A 19,510-nucleotide genomic window follows, 5' to 3' on the forward strand; every position below is an offset into this window, starting at 1 on the left:
GTATCCTATGAACTTGAGCCCACAAGGCTAGATTCTAACCCAACACATGGAGAAAAGAGTGGAGGGAAGACTTGGGAAATTTCCACATCATTCACAATCACTAGCAACTTATCACTCAAAATGAGTAGCTTACAGGTATACGATCACATCCAAGAACACTCCAGACTAAAATGTGCTAAAGAAAGAACTAACCAAGAAGACTTATTTTCATCACAGGGTGTTTTCTTCTTCACCTCCCTTCCTCCCACAGGGTCTCCTTGTCTTTGGAGAGTTACTTACAACAATGTGTGCAGGCGATGGGGAACGAGCATCCTTGAGGGCCTGTCTGCTCTGGAGGCTCCCTGCTTGGACATCAAGTAGTGGCCATTTCATCTGAAGATACTAGAAAATCAAAACAGTACATTCAGCAAAGAATCATTATAGAGCCAGAAACTGAAAAAAAAAAACAAACTAATAAAGCATGCAAATAACAGAGAAAACTCATGCACTAGCAGTAAGGCCTTAGAGCTAGCTCTCAGTTCAAATAGAAAATATCAATACTAGCTAGTTTTGTCTTTGCAGTCAAACTACAGGACAGCTCTAGATAAAAATGCATTCACTGGTACTCACTCATAAAAGAGAAATGGGGAGGATTTGGGGAGGAGGGGAAGAAAACAAGAAACAGTCAGCAATTTCAGAAGTAAATGGCAAACACAAATCTTAAGCCAGAAATGTCCAAGGAAACCATCCATTTCAACTCTCATCTTCTAACCACCTTTATCTTTAAAATAGTATCATGCTTAATGTTGTCTTTGGTGGTTCTGGGGTTTTAATTCAGGACCTCCTACTTGCTATACTTGAACTACAACCTTAGCTCTTTTATGCTTGCAGTATTTTTCACATAAGGTCTCCCACTTTTATCTAAGCCAGCCTTTGCACTTGATCCTCTTACCTATGCCTCCCAAGTTGCTAAGATTACACAGCTGGGAACTACCTTCTCCGTTAAGGTGTGCACTTGGTTAACTTTTTGCCCAGGCTGGCTTTAAACCTTGATCTTCCAGATCTCTTATTCCCCAGTACCTGCCATGCATTCTTCCTTCTAAAGGAAGCTGAGCCCTTCATATACTAGAAATTGCTCAAGGAAAACAGGCATGGCATTCCATTACCAATCTAAAAGCTCATCAGACAAAAATATTTCCTGGCAGCAGATACATACCCAGTGCACAATTTAATTTATACAGACATTTGAAAAGACCAGAGAAAAACTCTTAGAATTACATGTGTGCCTCAAGCAGTAGAATGCTGGTCTAGAATGCCTGAGTACAAAACTCAGTACCACCAAAGTAAACAAGGCTAGAGAAATGCTTAAATGTTCACAGGTTTTGCCTCAAACTAAAAATAAAAGGTATGGATGGACAGGAGGCATGGCTCAAGTGGTAGAATGCCAGCCATGAGCAAGAAAACCTAGCAAGAATATAAGGCACTGAGCCAGGCACAGTGGCTTGCCTGTAGTCCAAGCTACTCAAGAGACTGAGATCTAGGATCAAGGTTTAAAGCTAGCCCGAACACAAAAGGACCAGAGACTCTTATCTCCAATTAGCCTCTAGAAAATGGGAAATGGGGCTTAACTCAAGGGTATGGCGGTGGGCTTGAGTGGAAGAGCTCAGGGACAGCGCCCAGGCCTAGTTCAAGCCCCATGATCCACCCCCCCCCAAAAAAAAGTGTAAGACCCTGAATGCCCTGAATTCAAATCCTGGTATTAATACAGGGAGGAAAAAGTCAATTATGCCTTTCCTCATCTTTTTCTGAGTTAGGAGATAAATACATGGTACCATGGTTGAAAGTGATATATCTCCTCTCAAAGGGGCTAAAGTGATCATTTATAAAATTAATCCCATTCCCTGCTCTGTTTGGCAGGTATGGGAACAAGAAGTGAAATGGCTTGCCCAGACCCAGAGAAACAGTATACCCAAAGTGATTCCCAGGCATTTGACTTTTCTTGCTAACAATAGTTTCATTCAGGAAAAAAAAAAAATCAGACAACTGAAAAAAAATCTAAGAAATGATGGTTATAAGGATGTCAATACCATCCTTCAAGGTTCCAGAGGTCAATTGATTCCTGCATCAGTTAATGCTTCCGGAATGTACAGGAACAGCCTTGATCACTTCTGACACCCAAAGTAAAGTAACTGACCAGTTGTAACATTCGCTCTATAAAAACTTCCATTCAACAATCACTGATGCATTCCCATTGTGTGGTGCCAAGTCTCTTTGTCATTCATAAGGTAATACCCCCCTGAGCCATGCATAAGAAAACCAACACATACACACACAGACGCACACGCACGCACGCACGCACAGAGTCAGGGCACAGTATAGAGAAGCTGCTTCCAGGCAATGCCAACGAGTCCATCTTGGTAAGTCAGGAAAGATTCAATAGGAAGAGAAAGGGCAACAAAGGACAGTCCAAAGAGAAAAATTTGGGCCAGGCACCAGTGGTTCACATCTATATTCAGGAGGCTGAGATGTGAGTTCAAAACTAACCAAGGCAGGGAAATCTTTAAGACTCTTATCTCCAATAACCACAGGGAAACCAGAAGTGGCACTGTGGCTCAAAATGGTAAGTGGTAGCCCTGAGCATAAAAACTCAGGGACAGAGGCCGGGATTGTGGCCTAGTAGTAGAGTGCTTGCCTAGCATTCACAAAGTTCTGGGTTCAATTCCTCAGTACCACATACATAGAAAAAGCCAGAAGTGGTGCTGTAGCTCAAGTGGTACAGCGCTAGCCTTGAGAACACCCAAGGACAGTGCTCAGGTCTGGAGTCCTAGCTCCAGGGCTGTAGGAAAAAAAAAAAGGCGGGAGGGGAGGATAGTACCCAGGCCCTGATTTCAATCCCCACAACAACAAAGGGGTAAATGGGAGTTTAAACTAACCCAATGAGAAACGGAACAACCTAAACCACTCCACAACCATAATTCACTAAGGATACATTTGTTTGGCCAGCTAAAGCTAAAACCAAGCTCAGTTGGTCTTTCACACTAGACATTCCTAAGCCCAGTGCAACCTAGATCTATACGAAGGAAGGGCATCTTCTATAACTTTAGAGGGGAAGAAACTTGGTTACTAGTTTGGGCTCTGTGGGTCATTTGGCAAAATCCTTTACCAAAGTCCTTTGTCTCCATAGCTGTCTAGAAATTGGAGCTTCCTACCTTTGATGGGGGAGGGGGGTGGCGCAGGGTTCCACACAGTAAATCCCAGCCCAAACTTCTCTTACATGTACAATTTCTAAATAGCAGAGGGGGCCAGTTATCACCCTAAGCTTAAAACCACTAATATAGGCTAGGAACCAATGGCTCATGCCAGTAATCTTAGCTACTCAGGAGGCTAAGTTTTCAAAATAGCAGTTCAAAGTCAAGTGAGGCAAAGAAGTCCTTGAAGATTTCAAGTAACCACCAAAAAGCTAGAAGTAGAGCTGTGGCTTAAGTGGTAGAGTATCAGCCTTAAGCAAAAAAGCTAAGGGTTTGAGCCCCAAACACTGGAACAACAACAAAACAAAACCAAAAAAAAAAAAAAAAAAAGTTGAAATAAATGTTTCCAAAGTCTCCTTCAGCCCTGCAACTCAAGCCAGAGGGCTCTGGGAAACTGTTTGCCCGGTCGCATCCTGACTTCTCATTCTCCCTTGCCACATAACTACAGGGACCTCAGTGGCCAGAACCACTCAGTAGAGTCATTTCCTTGAAGCCAACCAAAATGGATGGCTGCCAGCATTCACCTCTGCAACTCACAAAACCCACAAGCAAGCAAAACCCTATGAGACACACCCACCCCTTGTGCTAGTTCCATGGAGCAGGTTCAGTAATGAGTAAGTTTTCATCATCAAACATCTGCAAAATGAATTCCGTAGTGTCCAGTTCCAGAGTTAGGAAGATTCAGCTCGGTTTAAGGTGACAGACCTGTGCTGAGTTCCCAACCCCAAGAGCTGTCATACCCATAATGCAATGGTCACACGGAGACAAAACGATTCTGTTTACATAAAAGTTTCATTGTAAGCCATATCCAATCTCCATAGGCTACCTGCATCACGTATTTTTATGAGCCTACATTTCAGCGCTCCGAGCCTACGATGCACATAATTTTCAATTATATCAGGGCAGCGCAGGATTGCTGCCGATATAGCATTACTGGTTGGAGGAAATGAGACTCAGCTCTGCTGCCCAGAGAGAACTAACCAAATCCAGATGCTAGAAGACAGCCTCAGCCCTGCACACTGGCAGAGACTCAGCCATGGCAGCCCCAAATACCCCTTCCCTGCGCAACCTGATACCACAAAGCAAAACTCAGCTGTGTCCAGCCCTTGACTTCTAACTGGCATTCAGGCTAACGGGATTCCTTCGGTGAATGTTAAGTAGCGTGTCAGGTTTTCTTTCCCTTCCTCCCTCCCTCCTTCCCTCTTTCCCTCCCTCCCTCCCTCCCTCCCTTCCTTCTTCTCTCTCTTTCTTTCTTTTCTTTCTATCTTTAAGAATGTTATTACCCTCCTCCCAAAATGATTGGTGCCCCATTTCCTTCATCTTCTACAATTGGTCCTTATTAATAGAGAAAATAAATACATAAAGAGAAGAAAAAGGAAATGAGGTACTATTACAGCCTAAAGGAAAAATCCTTTCCTTCCTGGAGACATTAAAAAGCAGGAAATTCTATTCTGTGGGACCCTAAAGGAGGATCTAAAAAAAAAAAGAGGCATCTCAGATTTACCAGTGTTGGAAGATGACGCCACATTTTATCCTACAGTTGGCCTTCAGGTTGAGATCCTTTGGGGAAGGAAAGAAAGAATTCCCACCATCCTGCTATGAAAACACTGGGCTTCTCCCCTCATCCTCTCTGGTTATTTAATGTGGAAATTATGAATTGCCTACAAAAACATTAAGCTTTTCAACAAATGGCAATCAAATGGGGCTGTGGGAATTCTGACATTGGAAACTGTTGAAATAAGAGTCTGCTCAACTTTCATTGAATTTAAAAAGAAAAAAAAACATTTTGGCTTAAGCAGTTCATCCTTTGTTTAATAATCATGTTCTTCTAATCATGGCCCATTAAATATGATTTTGTGATTTTTGTCTCCAAAATCATATTTCATGATATGGCTCTGAGAGCTTAAAGTTTTAGTCTGTGGGCAAAGTCTGAAGATATATTCATGATAGCAAAGGCCTAAATGGAATCAATGCATGTGAAAAGCCTAATAAAACTGCTAGAAGAAGGGGAAAGGTAAGCATCTCTAATCTCTTCCCTACTGCAACTAAGGCAGTTGAGGAAAATATTCCAAAATCCTTCCACAAGAAGGTACCTTCAGGAAACAGCTTAGTGGTTACCTCCTAAGGACTGGCTAGAGAGAAGCTGTTCCCATATGCACCTGCATCCACCCAGTTCCTCCATTCCAACACCTGTCACCTGACATCTGCTAACTGAGGGCTTTGTACACATTCTTTTCAAAACAGAATGTCAAAGGACAATGAAGGTGCTGATGATCGCAATAATGATAAAGCTTCCAGGAAACCAGCAGTAGTGGCGCACACCTAGAATCCCAACTCCTCAGGAGATGAGAGGCCTAAGCACAAGAATCTAAGAAAACAAACAAGCTGGATGCTGGTAGCTAAGTTACTCAGGGGGCTGAGATCTGAGGATCATGTTCAAACCCAACCTGGGCAGGAAAGTCTGTAAGATTCTTATCTCCAATTAACCACTAGAAAACCAGATGTGGAGCCGCAGCTCAAAATGGTGGCACACTAGCCTCAAGCAGATAAGCTCAGGAAGAGTTCAAGTCCCACAACCAAAAATCAAAAAGTACAGATAATTTCCCAGCATGGTTCAAATGGTAGAGCACCTGCCCAGAAAGCACAAGACTCTCATTTCAAGTCCCAGTACTGAATAAGATAGAAAAAGGAAGAAAAGAAAGAAAAAGGCAAAGTTGCCAAAGAATTCACATCCCTGGTTAAACATCAGCAAGTTGGTCTCAATTCCTTCTACTAACACCATTCTACAGATGGACCACAAAGTAGAAACCATATCCCTTATATGTTCAGGGTGAGGCTGGCACACTGTTTCTAGAAAACCACTTACAATAAATTTCTTGGGTTTTGTGGCCACACATCTACCACCTATGAGGTGGCTATGTCACTCTGCCACTGAAAGTGGCTCCAGGCCAGCCATGTGTGTGTCTAGTCATGGCTGACTTCCAATAAATCTTATTTAAGCATACTGATATCTGAATTTCAAATAATTTCCCCATGTCTGGAAATATTGTTCTCTTGGTTTCATTAATCCTTTAAAAATAATAAGTCTCAGTGCCAGGAGTTTGGCCTAGTCCTAGAGTGCTTGCCTAGCATGCATGAAGATCCGGGTTCGATTCCTCGATAACACATACGTAGAAAAAGCTGGAAGTGGTGTTATGGCTCAAGTGGTAGAGCTCTAGCCTTGAGAAAGCCCAAAGAGAGCGTTCAGACCCTGAGTACAAGCCCCAGGACTGGCACAAAAAAAAAAAGTCTCTTTTCACTTATAAGCCATATAAAAACAAGTGGCAAGCCAGGTTTGGCCTGAGGGCCACAGCTGCTGGTCTGGTCTCTACCTTGGCTGGTGAGTGTGTAAAGGCCTCCCAAGTCTTGTTTGAGGGAACACCATCCCAGATGGAGCCTTCCGTCCCAAGAGCCAAACATGATCAAGTAAGAAAATGCATTCAGTGGTTCCCCAAGCAACATTTTAGATTGAATTGTCAAGACTCAAGCTATAGAGGGAAAAAAAACCTTATTGGACATGAATCCAAGGCCTAAGTTTGGGACACAAAGTCCAAAGGTTGAATCACTAGACCACAATTCCACCAAAATAACTACCCCGCTTTCCCCAGTTGAAAGTCTAAGACATCCCCAAGCCATTGTGACTGGAAAAGGCTCCTAGTCAAAAGCTCTCAGCCACTGTTTAGGGGCACTGGTGATGTGTCACGTGACATCACCTCACCCCAGGAAAAGAGAGCCACAGGTGGCACTTCCTAAGGTGTCAGGGAAGACAATCAATCACACAGCTACAACATCGAATAACTAGTCTCAGAAGCTTCCAGAACATTCCCACAATCAACTTACATACGGAACAAGGCTGGGATGAAGTACATAAGTTGCCAGCTCTGCCCACCTCTTAACATGGCATGTCATGGGCTCAGAGTGCATCACAAAGGTCAGGTTGGAAGAGGCTATTGGAAGCCTGGGTAGACTGCTTAGGGGACATGAAACTGGTTCTCCTCCCCAGAACTCAGTCCCAGCCAGGGACAGCAAGCTCCTTATCTATCAAAGGACAAACCCACCTTTCAACACAAGCTGTTTTTGACTAGGAAATTTCGTTTCACAAGAAATCAAATTAACTGGAAAGCAAATGCCAGCAGTGAATGGATACAACCTTACCTATTCAGGAGGCTGAGATCTGATGAGCAAAGTATGAAGCCAGCTTGGACAGACAAATCTACCAGACTCATCAGCAAAAAAATGCTGGCAGTAGAGGTATAGCTCAATGGTAGTGTGTCTGCTGTGAGTGACAAGCCAAGCAAGAGCATGAGATCCTGGGGAGGGGGGGGAAGGAGGAGGAGGAAGAAGAAGAGGAGGAGGAGGAGGAGGAGGAGGAGGAAAGGAAAGCCTGGCACTGGTAGCTCACTCCTGTAATCCTAGCTGTTAAAGTGGCTAAGATCTGAGGATCACAGTTCAAAGCCAGCTCAGGACGGAAAGTCCATGAGACTCTTATCTCCAATTAATCACCAAAAAACCAGAAGTGAAGCACAAAAGCTCAGGGACAACACCCAGGCCCTGAGTTCAAGCCCCAGGAAATAAAATTAACTGGATGCATCCTCATGATAGATTTACACTATGAAGTCTTCCTAATTCACTAGTTCCAAGAAGTTGTATGTGGTCAGTTTCAAATAAAATGGAAGGCCATTGTTCTGTCTGTATACTCAGAACCAGGAGTAGGACCAGCCATGGACCACCACATCCAAAGCCATAGAGTTTCTCCCCACTTGAGGATGGCTCACTCCTACCCTCCCCAGTGAGGCCTTCCCAAAGGCCGCTTGAAAGCCACTTTCCTGCAAGCAGACCAGGCAGAAGAGACCAAACTAGAACTCTGCTTTCCACACCATGACACTTTACAAAGGAAAAGGCCACCAGAGACCACATGTCATAAAATACCAGAAAAGTGTACTATGTAGGAAAATAAATGGCCCAAGAATCCAACAGAAAGAGGTCTCTGCAGTTTCTTTGGGAACACCTGCAGTGGAGCAGACCTGGTACATGAGCGCGCACACACACACACACACACACACACACACACACACACACACACACACACACACACACACACACACACACACACACACACACACACACACACACACACACACACACACACACACACCCCCTGCTAAAGAACAGGCCTGTCTGGCTCTCTTGAAGCTTATTCTTTCTTCACAAATGGGGGATAGAATGTGCAGACCATCTTCTCTGAACCCTGATTGGCCCCTGCTGATGAACATACAAGAAATTGTGATCCCAGTTAGCAGTCTGCTCTACTCTTTGCACCCATTTGCCTGCAGTCAGCATTGATTCCATGTGTTAACTACTACCTCCAAAGCTGCAGAACATCTCACAGGTCCTTCCACATCTGGCACAATGCTCGACAGTGTCACTGAAATGTCTGACAAATTTTCCTGCAGATGCTGCAGGTATGGGCGATTAGGTCGCAGTATCCTAGATTCAAACATACTACTGACATGGCCTCTTTGGGGAAAAAAAAGTTTCTATTTAGGAAACACGATAGCCAGACATGTCTGTAATCCAAGATCTGTGGCCAGTCCCTGGGGAAACAATATAAGCCCCATCCAGAAAAATCAAGTAACGCCAAAAGGGCTGGGCACCTGGTTCAGCAGGTAGAACATCTTCTCAGGAGGGGGAGATCTCAAGTTCAAACCCTAGGGCCACCAAAACAAACAAATAATTTAAAATGTGATCTATCAAATGTGATTATTTAAAAAAAAAGCAACACAGAAAAGTTTCACTTCTGGCTATTGGAATGTCACCTAAATAAAATAATGTGCTACAAGTTACTCAGGAAAAGAAGACCAAAGGTCTTAGAAGGCTGGACCAAAGCAGAGGAACAAATAAAATGATACATATTCAGTAATGTTAAGGGTGGCTATTTTTAAACCTAATGTAGTAGGAACTTAGAAAATTTTCCTTCAAGTCACCATCCCATTTCTGACATGTACACCGGGAAAGTCATGGGATTTCAAGGCACTTATTAATAGCCCTGACCTCTGTTTTATGGATCCATGACTATAAGATTTTAAATATAATCCCATACTTGACCTTTTCTACACTGACTTTTTCAATTACAACAATATAAAAGTCCCCAGTATTGTCAGTTCATATTTAAAGTATCTTAGACTTGAGCTGGCTAACTGGTTGCTCGTACCTGTACTCCTAGCCACACAGGGGACTAAGAGCAGAAGGATCAAAGCTTGAGGCTAGTCCAGGTGCAAAAGGTCCCCAGATTCTGTTTCAAACATACACAAACAAACAGCTGGATTGGAAAAATGGCTCATATAGTAGAGCACCAGCTGATCTATAAAGCTGAGGAAGCGTAAAACCTTAAATTCAAACCCTGGTGCTGGCAACAATAAAAATAAAAGTATCTTAGAGTTGATGAGTCCACTGGCAATGGAATTATGAATCAATGAGCTGTAAAATCAATGCGTAGAAAGGCAGAACTAACAGACACAGGCTGGTAGAGCAGTAAGTACAGCAGGACCACGGCCTGAGGTGACAGGTCAGCTGGCATGGAAGGACCCAGGCCCATGATCCTGTCCCCATTTTACCAACTAACTCAGTCTGACTTCCATAGCTAGGGAAAACCTTGCCTGAACTCCACCAAGGAAGGGCATCTTTGAAAAGTGACTTTTTGGAGAGGAGGGAAAGAAGATCTGGACCCCAGAACTCAGAATAAGGAGTGTATATTTGGCAGAACAAGAGAACAGTAAATGTTTGTAAGATGTTTGGTTTGTTTTGCAGCTTCAATGGCTCTAGTAGAAAGATTTCCTTAGAGGAACATTAGATAATGTTTCTCCACGTGTCTGGGAGGGAGTGATGGTAGATGCTAGAGAAGGATGGTTTGTTACTCTATGGACACAGCTGTATCTTTAGTCATCTGCTCAGAAACACCCTTCCCTGTATTCAGGCAAGGTTTTCCCTAGCAGAAAAAAACAGGGAAGCCAGACAGTGAATGAATGAAATGAATGAATGAATGAATGCAGAAGTAATTTCCTCTTGAGCAAAAAACAACTAAACAGTACCCAAGCCCAGAGCTCCAGTCCCAGCGTGTACACACACACACACACACAGCAAAAAGGCTTGTCAATAGACAACTCAGAAACCCATCTGGGAAAGCCCTATCTCTACTATCTGCAACTTTTCAGCCTAAAAACTGGACCTGAAATTGCTTAACCAAAGAAAGGCTCTTGCTGGCTTCTTTGCTGTTTATTTACCCTCAAATGACAATCCACACAAATGAAATGAAAAGAATTTATTTTAGGTTGGATGCAGTTAATACTTGTGTGTGCCTGTGTGTGTGTCTGTTTCCTTCCAACTCCATAGGCCATTTAAACCATTTAGGCCATTTAAACTTAAGGTCTTGCTTAAGCACTGGTGAATAAACAGATACCAGGTACCCATTGACAGGTGCAGGGGGTGGCAGGTCCTGATGTCCAGAAAGGGTATCTTCCAGTTGCAGCTGGGATTTTTGTTTTGTTTTGGCGCCAATCCTGGGGCTTGAACTTGGCCTAAGCACTGTCCCTGAGCTTTTCTCCTCAAGAATGGCACTCTACCACAGCTCTACTTATGGCTTTTTTTTTTTAATGTCGATTATTGGAAATAAGAGTCTCACAGACTTTCCAACCCAGGCTGTCTTCAAATCATGACGCTCAGATCTCAGTCACTGAGAAGCTAGGATTACAGGTGTGAGTTAATGGTACCTGGATGTTGTTTTATTATTAATTATTATTATTATTAATTTTTAAATTCCTTTTCTTCTCTAAGGCTATAGCACATAAAGTTTGGACTTTGTCCAAGTAGATTATCTGTGCTATTCCGTATTTCCCCCATGCTCCATGACAGAAGACTCAAGAACAATGATTTACCTCCTTTCGTCAGCCTGGCTAGGAGGCAAATACAAGCTCGCCTGGCTCAAGGCCTCTAACTTCAACTAAAATCACCACCCTAGGCTATGATTTCTTTTCTCTTGTCATATCTGAAAGTGGCTGGTGGCTCCAGCCAGGTCTCCCTGTCCAAATTTTGATGGTCAAATTCTAGCTATGACAATCAGGTGGACTAGAGAGGGTCCTCGGTGCTCCCCCAGGAAAGTCAGTCCACTTAACTTTCCTCTTCTCTCAGGAAGCTGGGGTTGTGATTTCCACCATGCTGACCTGCAGGCCCCCACCCCCACCCTGGCACCACTAAGTATCATCTTGCTGTAACAAATTACTGGTAACCCAGGATTAAAGTCTTTCAAAATCTCTCCTAGAGAGCAAGGAAGTAAACATTCTCTCCTGAGACTCTGCCCAGTGGTGTCCTGTCGTAATCCCTGTGTCTATTTGCTTCATCTGGGAGGTCTGCTCGCCCATCCCGGCCTACTCTGCTTTCAGACATAAGCTAAACGCCTCAATTGTCCACAGGCCCAGCACAAGATGATGGCAGGCTTTCTGTCCCCAGAGGCTTTGCACAATGGGTCCCTGTGCCCACACACTTCTTATCTGCCTGCAGACTCGGCAGACTGCCCTAATCCTGGTTATTCAAGGAAGTCCACACCCCGAATTCCTTCCTCGCGGTCCCCAGGGACAAGTGAGGATGGGGTACATAGTACACAGCCATGTCATACAGGCTTAGGTCAGGGAAATGGGCTTTGCCCCCCTACAGCCAACTCCAGAAAGGACGCTGCTTTTGAAGGGAGACTGAATGGGGTGAGAGGAGAAGGAGGGGAGGAAGATATAGAGATGGGCAAGAGAGCAGGTTGCAAGCTAGAAAAATGGATCAATCTGCCATTTCCCTTGATAAATTAGCAGAAGGTATTTCTAGCACAAACTCATTTGGGGAAGGAAATACAGTTTTGTTCATTTCCCAAGTCACCCCTGAAACACCAGGCACTTCAGACATACAGAGCGTTTTTGGGTTTTTTTTGGCTTTCAATTTTATACACATTCTGCCTAGTATATACCAAGAAGCAGAACAATGCATGTCATAATCAAAGTGGGTGATATGAGGCAATAAGGATCTTTCAGGGCTGTTGTAAAGCCAGACTTTCTCTCTGGAAAGATACCAGGAAGAGAGCAGAACTGGCAGCATGGTCTTTGCCATATGACCCAACAAGGAGAGAAACTTACAAGGAAAAAAAAAAAAAAACTGGAGAAAAATACACCCCCCAACCAAAATCCAGACACCAAATTACAAGTCTGCTTCTAATTGGGGGGCGGGGATGGGGAATCACCAGTTAAAGATATAGAATGGTTGGCATGGCTATCTCCTTCCATGTTCTGCAATCTAGGCCTGCCGGAGCAACCACACTCTGCCCTACCTGGGCTACCAGGCCTTTCTATACTAACCTGCTCTCTTGCCTTTGCCTTTACAGTTTCCATCTTTAAAGGAACTTGGCTCAGGAAGAAGCAGTAACAGTTTGAAGCTAACCACTTAGCTCATTAGTATGTCCTGTGGACAGGCAAAATCAATTCCAACAGCATCAAGTTTGGCTATTCCCTCCCCATAAGGTCTGCACTATTAATAGCAAGAAAGTTTCCCAGGCTTCGGTTTATTTGTAATCCTAACCAGGCCCAACCACAAAAGCCAGCCATCTTTGCTTCAAGAGCTCCCAGGGATCTTGGAGATTCCACTTCAGATCTTTTTTAGGGGAATCCAGAAGGGGGAAGCAGTACTAAGAATGGGTCTCAGAGCTGCCTGCACGTTAGGCAAGGGCTCTACCACTTGGGCCACAACCCAAAATATATTGCTCTGGTTTTACTTTTCGGTAGGGTCTCTTTGCTTTTGCCCAGGCCAGCCTCCAATCACAATCCTTCTGTTTCTGCCTCTCAAGTATAACTGGAGTTAAAAGGCAATGTGCTATCATGCCTGGCCTCAGGTCAGTAGTTGGAAGACATGGAAAGAAGGCTGATCTTACAAGAGAGGTAGGAGGGCTTGCTCCCAGAAAAGTGCTAGACAAGTCAAGAGAAGGAACCAAATCCTTTTTACCCATCTGACCCAGCTCCTGGGCTCTCTTCACTTAAGCGATCCCTCACTTTTTCTCTCCATTGTGGAACTGGCTGACAAAGGGTTCTAGAAGGAGCATGTTGGTCAAAAAATAAATTTAAAACCTAAAACTTTCAACCCTAGGACAGGGCATGTGGCTCTATGGCAGAGCACTTGCTATATGTGTACAAGCCCCTGGGTTCCACCCAGCATTGCCTGAAAGAAAAGAAAAAGAAAATCTCCTTGATTTGATTAAGGTAGTACAGCAGCATCCAAAGGTCAAAGGCAAGGTCAATGGCACCAGCTCAGGAGCACTAAGGCCTGGTTCAAATCCAGGATCTGCAGCTTGATATTTGTAGGGTCTTAGACAAATGGCTGCACTTGTCAGCCTCTGCATCCTTGTTTAGAAATGAGCTGATAGACACTTCACACTGGTGGAGCTCAAGGCAGGAAGTAAAAAGGGAGAAGAGGATGAAGATGACTTGTGTACAGTCAACAGAGACAAGCAGGGTTGCATACCTGATTAACAAACCAGCTGATAACCCACTATTCTTGTCCTTGGGCAAAAGTGCCAGTAAGGAAGGATTCCTACAGCTACTCTAAACAGATCTCTCTTCCTCTCTTTGCCTGGGAGAGAGGTTTTACCTTACAATTCAATTCCAATAGCTAACGTTCCCCCAAAATGCCTGACTGAGGAATAAGCCAATTTAATAACATCTTGACGATAAAAGGCAGTAAGTGAAACTTGGTCCCTGTGTAAATGCAGATGAGAATCAGCATTCCAAACAAAAGGTCTTCTCGTGTTCAGCCCACCTCTCTGTAGACACAGGGACACAAGGCACAGAGCACAACACCAGGACCAGGGAACGAAGTCACTGCCTCAGCACATTCTCCTGAACGACCTTAAATGCCAGTGTATTCAGGAAAACCCTGGAGCTTATTCCTTCCTCCTTTCCCTGGGACTCACCTCCATCAGGACCAACACAGGACAATGAGTTCTGAAAGTTAAGTGTATTGAGACATTTGCAATGAAAGCTCCCTCTACCCTTGATAAAAATAGTTATGCCAGGCCAGGAGTTTGGCCTAGTGGTTAAAGTGCTTGCCTAGCATGCATGAAGACCCGGGTTCGATTCCTCGGTACCACATACATAGAAAAAAGCCAGAAGTGGTGCTGAGGCTCAAGTGGTAGAGCTCTAGCCTTGAGAAAGTCCAAGGACAGTGCTCAGGCCCTGAGCTCAAGCCCAGGACTGGCAAAAAAAAAAAAAAAAAAAAAAAGTTATGCCATATCTAACACCTGCCAAATACAGACACCCCAAAGAGATGGGTTCTCTCTTTAAAGAGAGGATGTAAAAGTGGACCATCTAAAGGCAAAGGAGCTTGGGTAAATGATCTCACCCTCCCGCCCCCAACCCGTGTCTTCTTCCCTCCCCCACCCCACACTCTGCACAGGTTTCCTCGTCTGTAAAATGGGAACGTAAACAAACAGTCATGTCTCATAGTTCTTGTAAGGATCAAAGGCTTGGCGAGGTGCCTGGAGCCTGGTGAAGTGCTTAGTAAATGCTAGCTATTATACTATTAGCTGGCTATTATATTGCTATTAATATAATCAGTATCATCAGAATAAACCCGCTTGAGTTATTGCAAGATACTAAATCACTCAAAAAGCAAATCCCTAGAGAGATACACTGTACAATGGCTAAAGGGAAATGAATACTTCAGGCTAGGTTAAAGCAAAGTGACCCGACACATTCTTAGTTAACCAGCCTCCGGCTCTTCCAGCCCACACCCAGTTCACTCATCTACTAGCTCTCTGGTTAAGTGGAATTTTCCTGTTCCTCCATTTGGGCTCCTCCCAAATATCCAGGCTTAGCGGCAGGCAATATTAGAGTTCTTAGTCTCTGTCTCTCTTCCTACACCTTGCCTTGCATACTTAAGGACATGTCCAAAATGTCTGTCAAGGCCCGCAGAACTGAGAATGTGAGGGTAGAACACAGTAGACCCTCCAGGTACAAACAGGTATGGGAGGTGGGGAGGAGTGGGGCACAAAGCACCCCACAGGACAGAGCAGCGCAGGGCACAGAACGGAAACTGTAGCAGCTGGCTGCTCAAGGATTGGGCTAAGCAGAGACCACACCCAATCACCAACCAAAAGAGGTTTTGCAATGTGCACAAGACAAAACTGAAAATGAAAAAACAAAAATCTTGGAGTAACTGCAACTTTTCTCCCAGACTATAAGCTTATTTTTTCCCTTTCCTCCATCTGTATTTAGAGATGTCAATAAGATTTAAAACCTAGCCTGTTAAAAAAAAATATGGCCTAAAGGTTAGACAGTTGGAAAACAAAAATACCAAGAACTCTCTGGTGCCCCTGGCTTACCACCACGAGGCATAAAAACCAGGGCCAGCCATTTGGCACCCTATTTCAGAAGAAAGTCCAGCCCCAAGTTTAGCCCAAAGATTGTGTAAATTTCTACCTGCACTGGCCATGTTCTTCAAGAATGAGGAGGGCAAAGGTGAACAGCAGAAGAGGTGACATTGATCAAAGTACACTGTAGTCATAAACTGAATGCATTCACAGATTGACTAATAAAAGATAAAATATAAATTAAAATCTAAATAATATGTGCACATAAACTATAACAACCTAAAGTTAAAAAGACAATAATGATCTTAAAAATAAAATAAAGTCAGATGCTGGTGGCTCATATCTATAATCCTAGCTATTCAGGAGGCTGAGATCTGAGGACTGTAGTTCAAAGCCAACCTGAATAAGAAAGTTTCTAAGACTCTTACCTCCAATTAACTACCAAAAAGAGCCAGAAATGGAGCTGTGGCTCTAATGGTAGAACACTAGCCTTGAACATAAAGAAAAGTCAGGGACAGCACCTAAGCCCTGAGTTCAAACCCCAAGAGCAGCACTAATTAATTAACTAGTTAATTAGTTAAAATAAAATAAACAGTGCAGACTGAAAACCAGGGGAGACAGGAAAAGCCTAACCCCCACCCCTCTTTTAAAAAATAAACAAAAATAACCTGTGGAGAGGTTAGTTCTATGTGTGGTTTTTAAAAGTATTTGAATCTCAGAACATCAAGTACTTCCTAAGAGATGCTGGTTAGATAACCTCAGTTCTCTAAGCCTCAGTCTCCTTTGATAGAATCAGTCTCCTTTGATAGAATCAGATCTGTTGCCAAAACACGGCTGTAGGTAACAGCTTAGAGAAGAACCTAGAATGTGGTCATTGCTCAAGATACTGAACTCCTAGAAAACTTTTGTTCATATTACTAAATCAGTATTTGCTACCTTCAGTGATTGTGACAATATGTCAGCAAATGCTTTCTGTTGCAGCTGCTGCTACCTCACGATGCTATCTGGCATTGGAAACTATTTTCTAGAGACACAGCTAAGAGTAGCAAATGCCTATACTCCCAACACTCGAGAGGCTAGAGCAGAAGGACCTACCACATAGTGAGATTCTGTCTCAATAAAACAAATGAAATTTATTTCCTAGGACGTCGGCATAACATAAAGAAAAACAGGAAGTAGAATTATATTTGCAATCCTACTTTATAAGGAAATTCCTGTGATATTCTAGCCATTGTTTTTTAATTCAGCTGAGTTTTCGGGAACCTGTAGACAAACCTGCCCAAGGACATAGGATTTGGAAGTGAAGGTTATGAAGGAGGAGCATCTTTGCCTCCCAATGCCTCGGGGCCAAACATGCATGAATGTATACTCAACAAATATTTATTGATGGCATCTCTTTGCCAGGCATTCTGCTAGAAACTAGAAACAGAAAAGATCACAGGGCCAGACAGTCAGGAAATCTAGAGGACAAATCCCAGCTCTCACCCAGCCTTGCTGTGTAAGGATGAGTGGAGATCTGATCTTCCTGACCCTTAGTTATTAGAAAATAATTTCCTTCCACTTCCTAATAAAGTAAATGAAAGCATCCATTAAACATTACCTAGCTAGTGGACAACTCTTGGTACAGCCTCAGGATTCACACATTCATTCCCTGTATCCCCCACGCCCTCTCTCCCTAGTCTTAGTGAAGTAACCTATAAAACTAAGATGATCGTTTCCCTTCAGGGGGTTGTGGTGAGAACCACATGAGGCATCATAAAAACACGTGTCATCATAACATGTGCTCTGCACCTAGTAGCCTCCTGACCGTTGGGTACCATCAGGCAAAAACCAGCCTAAGTCCTCCGGCCCTGGGGTAGGCAGGGCCACATCAGGGTGAGAGGAGGGAGGAGGATAGTGAGAGGATGAATGCAAAGAGGAACTGGGCTGGGGCAGCAAGCCTTCTAGGAAGAGCACACAGCAGGAAGTTAAATCCACATCCTCCACTGAGTAGACAGGGAAGCAGCATTCCACATGAGTTCAAGATGGTGGGTCTTGTCCTCGGCATAGAGGCCGCTGCCTCTGTCTTCCAATCTCCCCGTCAGTCAGAGGCTTTCTCAAGTCTCTGTAGTTCCGGACAGCAAGGTAAACAATAAAGTAACATCACTGCCTTTGCTGCCCTTATTACCTTCAGGCTCCCGAAAATTAATTATTAAAACAACATGACACCCCCAAATGCTGGTTGCTCAGGCCTGGCAGTTTAAAGCTGGCCAGGGTAGAAAAGTCTCCATGAGACTCTTATCTTCAGTTAACCACTTGAAAACCAGAAGTGGTATTGCAGCAAAAGTGGTAGAACGCTACGCTTGAGCAAAAAGGGCTCAGGGACAGTATCCATGCCCTGAGTTCAAGATCCACAGCAGACAAAAATAGAAAAAATATAAAAATAAAATAAAATAGCACCTGTTAACTTCTAAAAAACTGATTTGGACATTTCCCCACACTTTCAGAAACATCCATTTACTCACCACCTATACACTCCTGCTGTTAAAGAAGGGCAAAGGTGACATTTCTGAATGTCACCAGCTCAAAGGTTACAACCAAGAGGCCAAAAGAGGAGTTCTGGGTCAACAAGCTTCCAAATAAGCCTGCATCACCCATGTCATCCACCCTTAAATTGTCAAGCAAATAAAGGCAACCATTTACTTTTCCTTAAGGGCAGGTGTCAGGCCTAGCTGAAATGCACACTTAAAAAAAAAAAGTCAGCTGCTCATGTGACAGCATGTGCACTCAAATCAAAATATCCAACTTTAAAATACCCAAAATATCCTACTTTAGAAGAGAAGAAAGAGCTAGGCAGTAGTGGCTCACGCCTGGAATCCTAGCTAATCAGGAAGCTAAGATCTGAAGGCAGCCAGAGCAAAAAAGTCCATGAGATTCTTCTCTCAAATTAACCACCAAAAAGCTGAAAATGGAACTCTGGCTCAAGTAGTAGACAGCCAGCCTTGAGCACAAAAGCTACCCAGTCCCTGAGTTCAAGCCACAAAACAGGCACCAAAAAAAAGAGAAAGAGAAGAAAAATAAACAAACAAAGAAGGAAAAGTCAGCCGATTTGAACAATTCTTTTCTCTAGATGGTAGGGATTACAAATAATTCTTTTCTTGTTTATAAAGAAACATAAAGGAAATATAAAGATTTCCATTAAAAAATATCTGCAAACAAAGTAGTTAAATATGTATTATCAGACTGGGGGGCATAGCTCAAGTGGTAGCCTGCTAAGCAAGCACAAGGCCCTGAGTTCAAATTTCAAAACTACCAAAATACACACACACACACACACACACACACACACACACACACACACACACACACACACACAAATACTAAGATAGTTTTAACTTAATTTACACAGAACATAGAGGCCAAAAGAACAACGAAGATTGGTGACATTTAAATTTGGCTAGCAAAACTAAAAAGGCCAACTCTGCTTGGGAAATTCTAAAGGGAAACCCTCAGGTCCAGGGGAACGGTGGTCAGGACAGCCTCTACTCACCACCACACCTGATTTCCCAGAAGCCCTAACAGGCCACCAAACCCTTGTGGGCCTTGCACAGGTGAGCTCATTCCTGACCAGAAGCCTACATCAGCATTCTCTCTGTTCTAACACATTTCCATCATGTAGGCTGGGCCAACTGTAAACCCTTAGATTCACATTAGACCCCCCCCGCAAGAACTGCAACCCCAAGCATGTAAAGATACCCCTGCTGTCACCAAGCATATCCAACATGTTTATTTCACATTACTTTTCCATGGATCATGATATAATGAAAGTAAATAAATCAGGACCTAGGCCCCCAAGACAGCATCTTGGCCTGAA

At 43.6% G+C, this 19,510-nt stretch overlaps 1 protein-coding gene across 44 annotated transcripts in view; it reads right to left on the reverse strand.

The window, feature by feature from the left end:
* Tcf7l2 (transcription factor 7 like 2) overlaps nucleotides 1-19,510 on the reverse strand; it is a 202,743-nt gene that overhangs the window by 119,920 nt on the left and 63,313 nt on the right. For all 44 annotated transcript variants that reach the window (XM_090345847.1, XM_090345841.1, XM_090345839.1 and 41 more), the window contains one exon: nucleotides 280-381. In XM_090345847.1, the coding sequence (XP_090201973.1) occupies nucleotides 280-381 (102 nt within the window). The remainder of the gene's footprint in view (nucleotides 1-279; nucleotides 382-19,510) is intronic.

This window comes from Megascapheus bottae, chromosome 15 (genome assembly GCF_031878675.1).
Source record: "Megascapheus bottae isolate mThoBot1 chromosome 15, mThoBot2.hap1, whole genome shotgun sequence".
In the NCBI taxonomy this organism is placed as follows: domain Eukaryota; kingdom Metazoa; phylum Chordata; class Mammalia; order Rodentia; family Geomyidae; genus Megascapheus; species Megascapheus bottae.